General features: G+C 35.6%; 1 protein-coding gene across 3 annotated transcripts; it reads right to left on the bottom strand.

Moving 5' to 3' along the window:
- Positions 1-344: 344 nt before the first annotated feature.
- LOC123533863 (vitamin D3 receptor-like) lies at positions 345-4,950 on the bottom strand. 3 transcript variants are annotated; one of them, XM_045315804.2, is made up of 2 exons: positions 4,833-4,950; positions 345-2,235 (listed from the first exon to the last, which is right to left on the bottom strand). In XM_045315804.2, the coding sequence occupies exon 2, from the start codon at positions 2,129-2,131 to the stop codon at positions 371-373; it is 1,761 nt and encodes a 586-aa protein (XP_045171739.2). In that variant the 5' UTR covers positions 2,132-2,235; positions 4,833-4,950; the 3' UTR covers positions 345-370. The 3 variants fall into 3 exon arrangements, with proteins under 3 accessions (XP_045171739.2, XP_045171740.2, XP_045171742.2); XM_045315805.2 differs by lacking the exon at positions 4,833-4,950 and adding an exon at positions 4,672-4,801; XM_045315807.2 differs by lacking the exon at positions 4,833-4,950 and adding an exon at positions 2,643-2,665.
- Positions 4,951-12,282: the final 7,332 nt, after the last annotated feature.

The following is a 12,282-nucleotide window of genomic DNA, read 5'->3' as shown; positions in this document are numbered from 1 at the left end:
GACTAGCATAAAAACATTTTTAATACCAGAAATTCTAAGTTAAAACAGGACATAGTTCATTAAATACTGGTGCCAGAGTTGTGGTCCTTGTTTCATAACTATGATGTGGGTGATGATGAAAAGCTCTTAATCAACTGAAAGAGATAAAGTAAAAGTGCACCAAAACTTGAACTAACTCTAAATAATGACCTGAACACCAAAACGAAGGTGAGTAGGATAGCTCTCCATATACTTTAAACATATGAGCTTAAACCCGCATACAGAGTACCGGTATATGTTATCACACAGAAAATGCCATTGCAGATCCACTACATCTATCTTAAAATATAAAACCAAAGAGGATATACATGTAGATAGCAGTAAATTCACATCACTTTTTCTCCACATTATCATACTCTTCCAAGAAGAACTCTGATAACATTGGAAGCTCTTGTGTTAGGACATCATCTTTACACATTAAATTATACTCCTTCAGATAAAGCTCTGATACAGTCCTCATTGCTGTTAATGAGTCAATAATTTTTGTAAACCTTCTCTGAGCTGTTGTCTTGTCTTTTGCCATTAACTCTGTCCTGATAAGTTCAGCAAGAGCAAGTTGAATTTTCTCAACATGAGCATAATTTTCTAGCTTGCATCTGTCTGTAAAAAGGAGTGTCATAGCACCTATTACTGCCTTCTCCTCCTCGCTCAGTTCTAAGTCCTGCCAGCGGGTGTACACAGTACACATACCATCTAACAACTCTCTTGACAGAAATTTGTCTGCCATCTCTTCAACATGATAGCCTATACCATCTTGCCCTAAATATGTATTATACTCCTTACTGTAAGACTCACTCATGATGATAATGAAAAAGTCGGCCCTGGAAACTTTAAGTAAAGAGGACTGATCTTTGTAAGGAAGGCTGTGGAATCCTGGAATATGTTTAGCGAAATTACAGTACCTTTCTACAATCCCTTCCATATCTTTACAGCAAATCTTCATATCTGCCATTCGTCCATCAACATCTATACCAAACTCTTTATACAGTTTGTAATATTCATCTTTTGGAACAGTATTCATTCGTCCAAAAAGTTGTATTTTCTGTTTGTATCTTTCTGCATGAAATCTGTGTCTTTCAACAATTTGCTCCTTTGTTGTAATGTCTCGACCAAAGGGTTTTATTTCAAGCATGGCTTGAACCAGCTCAGACACAAGTAACTTGGAGAAACCATTGGATACATTCAAATTCTTTCCATTCTGGCTAATTTTCCTTCCTATCATTTCTGACTCGGGATCGTATTTGGCTGAATCACCGCCTTCGTTTACAACAGGAAATACTTCATTCGCCTCGACAAAAGAGTCTGTTGTTTCTTTTCCCTCCATTTTGTTCATATGCTTTATGGCTTCTGTCCTTCTTGTTAACGTGTACCTTCCTAACTTTGACTTCTCCTTCGACATTCCTAACAAAAGACATTTTGTAAGACGGCATCCTGAACAATTCCCTCTATTCCTGTTAATTATTTCGCACTTCCCACCTTTAGTGCACTTGTACTCCCCTTTCTTCTGCAGGTAACGTCTGAAAAATCCTTTACAAGCTTCACATGTTATAGCGCCATAATGAGAACCTGATGCTTTTCCTGAGCAAATAACACATGGCGGAAATGTCAGTGAACGTTTGGGCTTTGATTTATCCTTCAAATATCCAGAATCCTCTTTTGTAATTGATTCCATCTGCAATAAAGCACCAACTTCAGCCATTTCAATTTCCACAGAAGATTCAATTTGCTGATCTTGTCCATGATACTGAAGATCATTCTCAGCGATAGAACTACGCAAGTATATTATTTCAGGTACTTCTACTGCTTTTTCAGTGGCAATAGATTCAATAGCATCTTTTGTTGTATCAGTGGCAAACTCCTGATCATCACATGACTGATCATTTGGTGATTGTTCCGGGGTGGGTGGGAAAATCAAATTAAGGAAGTCTAAATGCGAGGATGGCAAGGAAGTGTTTGCATCTCCCCCATTTACATTGTCATCTTGATCGAATGATACAGCTTTAAGTTTGTGATACTGTGTTTCAGGGCTTGAAGCAGAATCTGTTGGACTTAGCATTGAGCTACAGTCATCAGGGTATTCATTAGACTCCATAGTTTGCTTTTTCAATTGACTTTAATCATTCATGTTTTTTTTTTTATACAGACTATATGTCCTGCATGTTCTCAAAGATCTTCAAGTCATCAGTTCTTTTTCCTCTGAAATGAAATAAGACCACATGATAATAATGTACTTGAGAAACATTTGACTGGATAAATTGAAATTTTCTTCAGTTGGAGCTAAAAGCAAGTGAAAAACACACTTTTAGTATAACTATACTTAACTTTGCACGCATACATATTTAAATTACAAATATCTACACAAAACATAAGTTGCGGGGTGAATTTAACAATACTAGACTATTCAAAAGTATGAAAGGGACATAGCTTTAAAAAAAGGAAACCAGAAAAGCCTCAACAGCCTAGTGGTAGAGTGCCCGGTTCCAGAGTGGGATGTCTTGGGTTCGATCCCCGGCCGCTTCATACCGAAGACATGAAAAATGGTACCAGTGGCTCCCTTGCTTGGCGCTCAGCATTAAAGGGGCAACAGGCCTCTTCTCTCATACCTTAGTGGCGATGGATTACATCAGAAAAAAGGTGTTGAGAGTGATTAATATAAGTTGTAGAACTTCCTTCACAATCGACCTGAAATTATGTATAAATAAAGCGTGAACTGCATGTCAGATCACCATAAGAAATAGTATGTGAAGTTTTAATCCATTTCCATACATATATGGCCCATAAGAGGAAACTGACATATTTCATACAAAAATTTAACCAAAAGTGCCAAGTTGAAAAAAAAAGCATCATAAAGTGCATAATAGGGTAATGAACTCTATGCACTGCAAGTCAGATCATCAGACGGTAAACAAGTGTGTTATGGTTCTCATCCAACATACACATCTAATGATGATATTAAACAGGTTTTCGAAGTTTCAAAGTGTTAACAAGGAATTAGGTTATTCTATGATTTGATCCTGTGACCTCAGACCTACATATGGGCCTTGAACTACTTTTTCAAATCATTTCCATGATATCATATATATACATGACATGATGAGAACGTCCTGATCACCCAGGAACTATTACTTTTTAATACCAATATGCTCTCGAGGAACTAGGACCCTTCAAAATAATTTCGAATGAAATCCGCACTTACAATTTCCTGTAAGAACGGTCAGCCATGCTATTAGGTATGTAAAACTACTTTCACAATTGCATTTGTACTTTATTTTTAACTGAAATATAAACTCAACTACATTTGATGCTGATATTTAGAAACAAATGTTACTCTCCGGTTTCCAAGCATGACCTTAATTAGGGGTGACGAATTTGTACGACAAGGTGAAACATTTTTGCGCAAATTCAACATATCATTCAAACTTATTTGAGGCTAAATATGTGTGGTTCTAATAACCTGACCGACCCTAATTTGTTACCACCGACCCCAAGACTTTTTATCAATTTTTGGAACGAAAATTGTGTGCGGTTACGAATTTGCCTTGGACGAAAAATATCGGGTACAAACTGAAACGCTTTGAAGACCACGTCTATCGATAGATAATTAATCCGATATTTAGTAATACAGGAAGACAATACACTAGGGGGTTCTAGAGATGCCTTCACACGTAAAACTATGGGGGGTTTTCAACACAGAAAATAGACCTGCTTTTGAATTGTCTCCCTCCATGTTTACTTTTTGTGACATTTATTCATGCGGAAGAAATTACACAATGCACCAGTGAATGTAAAAGCTGTATATGGTAGAAAAAGTATAAAAACACTGTGTCACCATCGCCGGTCAAGTTAGATTCAATGATATTCTCAAAAAAAAAAAACGATTGTTTTATTTTCTAATATGTGTGTGACACTGAATAGTAGCCGTGTGAGCATGATCAAGGGCCGAAATGCGTAGTGATTCGAGGCTTCTGGTCAACCAAGAGCCGTTAGCTCAGTTGGTAGAGTACCCGACTTGCAAGCAGGGGGTCGTAGGTTCAAGTCCTACACTGGGAAGATGATTTTCTCACCAAAATACAACATTGGCGACGAGGTAAATTTGAAAGTGCGGGCTACAGTGGTTCATGTAGAGCATCATCATCGGTATGCAGGAGCTATACTCTGTTGGAAGCTGAACAGTTGATGTCCCGCTCTGCAATGCCACTGTAAAGGAAGGCTACGTGGCCACTTATATAGAGCATGCGGTATTTGCAGAGGCTCTACTCTATTGGAAGCTGAACAGTTGATGCCTCGCTCTATGGTTCCACAATAAGGTTTATTTCCTTCAAAATTAATGTGAGGAGGAGTGTAGTGATTCGCGGCTTCTGGTCAACCAGGAGCCCTGTTAGCTCAGTTGGTAGAGCACCTGACTTGCAAGCAGGGGTTCGTAGGTTCGAGTCCTACACTGGGTAGATGATTTTCTCACCAAAATACAACACTGCGTCTTGACAGGTAGTAAGAGGCAGAAAAGGTCTACTTTCTTTTTCATTAAATGTTCATATTGGTCATTCTTAATAAAAATTGCTAAAGGTTTCACCCGAAGTTCTCTACTGGTACATGTAAATCAGGAATATGACAAAGATAAAATGACATGCTGACCCGAATACAGGCCGATAATTTCGGACCATGGCTGAAATCGTCAGTTCGGCAAACTTCCTGTTGTTAATCACGGATTTAGTACGACAAATATGTAAAGTAAAAACATCAGTTTCTTGGAGAAATGAAACATAAAACGGCCAGCCCATATTACCAAAACTTACCTAGATCTAATACTTTGCCTTATTTTTTGTTATTTGGCAACAAAATAAATCTGTCACAGTTTTTGACCAAAGTTTATTTTCCGGTATCCGGTACCGTCCGGACAGACACGTCAGAAAACAATTATTTAAAAGTTACTCTCCAGAAAATAATCCTCAAGACATAAAAAGCAAAACACCTGGGTGTCAGTTTAAGTACCATAGCTGGCAAAAGCAGCAAAAGCAAATATAACTCAGATTCATCAAGAGCAATCTCTGATCATAACTGGGAGGTCGGGGCAGTTGTTAAAAGCATGTTGCTATGTTACATGATACATGATATTCATGTTGTTAAAAGAGTGAGAGCAGTAATATATACAGCTTGTTAAAAATAAAAAAAGGATGATGACACTAGTACATATACGAATCTAGGTCAGATGTGAAGCACTGAAGGTTCACACTGTCCTTGATGTTATAAGGTAAGGCGTTCCAGTATCTGATTGTGCGGGGAAAGAAGGAGTTAATTCATATGATATTGTGTTGTTGAAGATGGAATGATAAAGTTTAAATTTCTAGAGGTTGTCAGGTGGTTATGATCTACAGAGACGAGGTTGTGTGATATTTTATACAACATAATTAAAGATGCATGTATTCTTCTTTGTTCTAATGTCTGCCATTTGGCATGTTCTAATCTCTGGCCTGGCCTGGCCCGGCCTGGCCTGGCCTGGCCTGGCCCGATGAGCACAATTTCCGACTGAGCCAGGCCAGGCCAGGCCAGGCCAGGCCAGGCCATAGATTTCAATTTCGTGAAAGTGATTTCTATAGCATCTTTAAAATCTGACTTTTGGAATAAGTTTGGATATTTCAGACATTATATAAATACATTTTGAACTCCCACTCTGTAAAATTATACACCTGGGAATAAGCCTGTAGCTAACATAACTATTATGTCTAATTTAAAGGCGATGCCTGATTAATTGTTATGACTATTATCAGGGGATCTCCACCTCAATTGACCCTTGACTGGTGGTTTGGTTTTCCCCAAATTGAATAACCTAATTTTATTATTTTGTCTATTGAGGATTATTTAGTATTGTCCGAAATTATTGAACTAGCACTCAAGAATATATTTTGTATGCTTCCGTAAAAAAAATTGTGCCCAAACATAAATAAAAATATAAATATTGAAAACCAAATAAAATATAAACATTTCTTTACTGCCAGGTCGTACATGCAGATACAGTTGTGCTGACAAAACGTTCAGCTACCAATCTCGGGATTGTAAGTTCGAAACACCTGTTTGACCATTTTCATTACCATTTTTTTAAATATGTCCTCTGTAAACTTAGAATGCAGAAAAAGTATCACTTATCGTGATTTATTGTTCATGTATTGAAAGAAATAACAAGTATTTGACATTCTTCTACATACAAGTTATTACCATAAAATGTTGTAAGAATAAAACCAGTGTCAATAAAATGACATTATACTGATTTAATGAAAACAATCTAAATTGAAATCGAACCCACGGTAACATGTGTGAAAGTCGGAGAACTTATCACTACGCCACTGTGCCATTGGTAAACTTCGCATGTTATTTTGGTCAATTTAGATATTTTCAGGTTACAAATATGATATAAAATGAAGAGTGGCACCTGTCAATACTAACGGACAACAACTTTCAATTTCTAAAATAATGCTACCTCCGTTCTAGAACCTGGGATAGAATGGTGCGGGGAAGCGATATATAAATTTTGTAGTTTAGGTTATACACATACTGAATATTTTTGTAAGATTGTTTTTATATTGATCTAAGTATGTGGAAAAAATATCATACAAAGTCTTGTGAAACAGGCTCAAGAGCATCTTTTAGCATGAAATATATCACTTAGAAATAACATAAACACAATGCACCATTATTTTTTTGTGCAAGAAAAATATCAATAATCTAAAATGCCAACACCCTGACAATGAGTTAGAAGTCCCACAATTAATGAATATTATTTTCATTACTCTTCCATAAACTGAACATCAGCTTAACTAGACCAAACACATTAAAAGTTCAACTGAACAGTTAAAAGGTCAACTAAGGATAGTAGGGACACAACCTGTAATTACAATTCCCAAAGTGATGTGTTCTCAGTGCATGTAAATATTCAGTTATATTGCAGCAGGTAAACTTATCAATGAAATTAGCCATTAGTTTTAAACCAAGTGTTAAAGTTGACTTTAAATAAACCAAGTGTTAAAGTTGACTTTAAATAATTTGATTACAGAAAAAATGAGTAGTTATCATTTAGTTACACCATTTTCTTCAGTCCAAATCTGTATTTCAAATAAGATGAATGACGGCTAATTAATGATTCTCCAGAGGACTGGTTGACATGCAGCAAGTAAACAATGCAGGTTAATACTGCCTGCTATTATAATTGTATATTTAGATTTTATGCCATTCATTTCTCTATGTATAATAAAATCTGGCCTGGCCTGGCCTGGCCTGGCCCGGCCCAGTCGAAAATAGAGCTCATCGGGCCAGGCCAGGCCAGGCCAGGCCGGGCCAGGCCAGGCCAGAGATTAGAACATGCCCTGCCATTTACAGGCCCGTGTGCAGGATTTGTTTGCTGGGGGGGGGGGGGGGGGTCAACCTAGGGTTGGTTCGGGAGGGGTATCCCCTCCCGATTGCGATTTTTTTTTAATATGGCACATGAATAGATGCATTTTCCTGCTACCTGAAACACCTTTAAGGATGCATGAATGTATCATATATTTAAGGAAAAGTCTACTTTTTAATCATTTCATCAAGCCTTTTCAATGTATGTATGATTGTACAGTCACAGTGTATGGACTTATTTTTCTGTATGATACCCAGTTGAAAAAAATGTTGAAGTTTTAAGATGATTATTAAGTAGACTATGATAAAAAAAAAATTCACATTTTTATGATTTCATGTAGTGAACTGAGCCAGTCTATATACTATGTCCAATATTACAATTTTAACATCAGTCCTGATAGAAAATCTCTAAAATAGACTGGCTTTTGTCTCTATGAACATAAAAAAGAAAAAAAATCATAGAAATATCGTAATTATCAGTCTAGTGGCTAGTCTAATTATTAAGGGTATCCTATTTGCAAAATGGCCAAATGTTTTTAGATTTCCAACAAAACAAACGAAGTATTATGACAATTACTATTTACATCATAGATTTCAAATGTCAATGAACTCTTAACTGTACCAGAGATCTATAAAAATAAATAGATGTGTATTTTATACTTCTTTGACTGTACAAACTATAACATCACAGCGCATATTAAATGGTATTTTTATGTACAAAACCCCTCATAAGTAACGAGTTTTAGATGCGTTTTGTAAGATTTACTGAGAAAATACTTTTAAAACTATGAGAGTTTTTAAGTAAGGTTATTGGACCCAAGAGTAAAATTGATACAGTAGTTTCAAATTCATAATTGTTGTAATAAAATGATAGGATAAATATCTATCAATTTAATAAATTTGGGGAATGTGCCTTAATGTAAAAACAAAATACAACCATCATAATGTTTCAATTTTCAGATTCATTTTAAGATTTACTTAACAAAACCAACAATGTTCTGATCATTTTATAACACTTCCAAAGAGTAAAAAACATAACAGTTTCTCCACTACCCAATCAAGTACCGATCAAGCGATCAATGAAGCATGCACAGATAAACTTTTACCTGTGACATGCCTGTGGCTAATTTCCACTACCGGACACGGTTTTATGGCTCTTTAGCCTGTGTATTGCTGTCAAATCAATTAAGCCAGTTGCGCTGGTGTATACATTTGTTAATTGAGGGACCCATAGTAATAAAAATCGTACACGTGCCTGTTAAGAGTTTCAAGCATTGATGTTACGCTGCTTTGGTATGAGTAGTCATTCATAACATATCTGGCTGCAGCTCTTTATACCTTTTCTATTTCATATGTTAAGTTTTTCTGCAACGGATGCCATATGGTGTTACAGTATACTTAACCAATGATACAGGTCTAACCCGGCTTAAATTTCTTCTAAAACTACAGAATGACTTAAGAAATTTGGAAATTTGGAAAAATAACTGGCCTTTCTCTTCATTTATCTTGGTATTTTCATAACTTTTACAAACTCATAAGTATCATTTGCCATTTAACCCACACAAATGTGAGATCATTAGAATAACGAAAATTAGTAAATCTGCCATTTACCCTACAAACTTCACAACATTGAATTAAAAGTATCAGTGATAAAGCTGAAGAAAGCATATTAATGTAACATCAAAAGCAAATAATACCTTTAGATTTATAAAAAGGAAATATATATATATACTAGTAACAAACGTATAAAAGAAAAAAAAAGCATACAAGGACCTATGTGAGACACCTTTTGGAATACAGATCGAAGCACATGTAGTATAGCACCCATGGCAAAAAAAAAAAAAAAAAAAAAAAAAAAAAAAAGTATGATATAAAAAGACTGCAAACAATTAACCTGGATTACTTACACCAGTGTCACATCACTTAACTGGCCAACTTTAGAACAACGTAGAATAAATGATTCGCTGATCATGCCGAACAAGATCTCTAATATCATTGTCATAGTAGACCAAAATCACCTAACACTATCTATAGTAACAATAACGCCTTCGTGCCATTCTCAAGAACACAGTTTCACACCAACTCTTTCTTCCCTTGTACAATCAGATATTGGAATGTACTCCCATACAACATCAAGGCTAGTGCAAGCCTTCAGCGCTTCACTAACAGCCCATGCAGCTGCTTACATGTTCTAACACAATCAACTTGTTTTTACTTTCAACTATATTAATTAAACACCCTTGTGTCATAGTAACAATTTACTGATGACCCTGACCTCCCAGTTATAATTAAGGTTAATTGTTGGAAGAAACACAGTTGAAGTAAAAATGATAGAAAAGAAACAGCATATAGCACGTGATAAATGTCCACCAACAGATAAAATACTACTCCAACATCTGGCATCCATAGCAAAAGCCCCTCGCATGCAAGACAGCTGCTTATGAATACGGCACTAAGACCAACATTATAATATTGTTCCAGCGTAACTTTTAGGGTAACGTCATTACCACCAGAAGGGCACAGTCTCAAATATCAAAATTAAAATCTGGACTCTCATTGCAGTTAAGAAGACAATAAAGGAGACTAACTTTATTTCACAAAATAATAGACATTTTCGTTTTTGTCGTGTTGGGCAACCTGTGAAGTTTCCACATTTTTCTATTTTATTACCACAGCAGCGATATCGGCTTCAATTTCGGCTGCAAATAGGAATTATGTCGGCCCGACGTCGGCAGACGGTATCGGGCCGGCATCATAATGACATTGGTCCGATATTGGCAAACGATATTTGGTCAACATCAAAATGCTATCAGCCAGATATTGGCAGATCATATCGTGGTCGCCAAATAGTGTGGCACGCAGTGCTTCATCAACATTTTCTTAAAATATACACTTTATAAATTCTCAGAGTAATTTTCTTGAGAACTGATGCGTCTCGCATCATGTGTATGATGCTTATTTGATTTTATTCATATAATATTTTTTCACAACTATATACTGCATGTTTTATACAGTTACGTAAGCTTTCTGTATATTCTTAACACTTTTAAAATTGTTCAATTACATTTTTAAACATATTTATATTTTCATTTTTTTTTTGTAAATATGAATATGTCTATGGCGGAATTTTACATAAAAATAAAAATGCATCTTGATTATTTCCTCCCTGCCAAATAAAATTTTGATTAATACTGTCTACAAATTTTGTTTGGAACCTAGTTTGATTAACTCTGGCATACATCATATTTGCTTAATAAATTAACACATGTATATAAACAGTTAGAGAATCCAGTATCGGCCCGATGTCAATCCGACATACGAAATAATTACACTGATTAATTGATGTCGATATACCGATTTCAATATTTTGCGGCACTACAACGGCCCTACGTCGGCACATTTTGCCGACATTCCGACATTATACCTATATCGGGCCGATATAGTCATGCTGGCTGGGATCTCATGTAGTCAGTGTTGAAACGGTATTCGGATTCAAATAATGGCTACATTGATGTTTGTTTACTCCATAATTCCAGTACAAATCTCTTTGCTTTTATCCTGTTTTTTTTTACCCTACTTACATCTTCCATTCTGCATAACAGTTTATGGGTTTATAAATTTGCTGTTCAGGTATTTAAGGTTTAAGGTGTTAGGTTTTTGCACCTTTTTATCACAACTGCTATGAAGCACTAGGTGGACTGAGTAGCCTAGAAAACCCGACAGTCGTTTACCTCTTGTACACCTGCATGGTCACAATGCATCGCCATTATTGTAAATGATACTGATGATGATGATGATGATGATGATGAATTGGATGAAAACAGCGATCAGCAGCTCGATATATTTGCAAAAACTATAAAGACATTGCAATAGTAACATTTTCAACATAAAGTATAATCTTGTTGCAGTTGATTATATATATATATACTATCTCAAAGGAACCTGAACTACTCGGTTCCACAATCTCACTCTCAGTACCATGCTAATTTCTTTTGAACTATACGCTCTTGCAATGGTCTCCCCCAATACATACAGTCAAGCCCCAGTTTGTCTCTATTCACTAAGCGTTTCGTAAATGTAAATTTAATAACCTTCATATCTTCATAGTTGTTTTTATTTTTAGTAATATGAATTCTTTTTAACTCAACACCTAATGAGCTTGCTTATCGTTTAACAATCTGTCCAAGACAAAACACCTCCCAGCCATACATGTATATATAATCTTTATTAGAAGGTTAATTGATAAGTGATCTATGGTCGTTTATAGTTTAACAAGTCAAACTTTAGGTTACCTTAAATGATAAGCAATAAATCAATAATCTTAATAGATTCACTTAGAAGATACTGTGTAAGTCAGGTACCTTTGGGTTATAGTTACGATCAATTTATATGGCTTTGAACTGTTCTACGTACGTGCGGTGTGTTGCATATTTAATTACCTCTGTTTAAGACTCGGCCAAGACGATTCAGGGTGATGTTTAACCCTTTTAAATGCACACATAGTTCTTATTGATGTACGACTGTGATCTAGAGATATTCTGGAGAAGACAAATGCTGCATTCTGTGCATACAAGAGACTTTTTAATAGTATTTTCTGCATAGGAATTTCGAAAGTCCCTTTCATCACCATAAAAAAGTAGTTACCTTCTTTTATAAAAGTCATAAGTCAATCTTAAAACATATTCGACATATTTTCGTGAAACACAGGAATATTATTCAGCATGTGATGTTGTGCACTTTAGTTAGACTTAAGTTATGGTCCTTTATTTAGTCAAAAATATGCATAAAAGGCATACAAGTTTCTGTCCCATGTTTCTTGGTATTTGAATTAGAGTCGTAAAACATTATAAATTGTTATGTAGT

The sequence above is a fragment of the Mercenaria mercenaria genome, chromosome 12, assembly GCF_021730395.1.
Source record: "Mercenaria mercenaria strain notata chromosome 12, MADL_Memer_1, whole genome shotgun sequence".
NCBI classification, from domain to species: domain Eukaryota; kingdom Metazoa; phylum Mollusca; class Bivalvia; order Venerida; family Veneridae; genus Mercenaria; species Mercenaria mercenaria.
The sequence above is the reverse complement of the archived record's forward strand: the minus strand, read 5'-3'. Positions and strand labels throughout refer to the sequence as shown.

Coding starts and splice junctions, on each gene's coding strand:
- LOC123533863 (XM_045315804.2), bottom strand. CDS start 2,131: ATGGAGTCTAATGAATACCCTGATGACTGTAGCTCAATGCTAAGTCCA.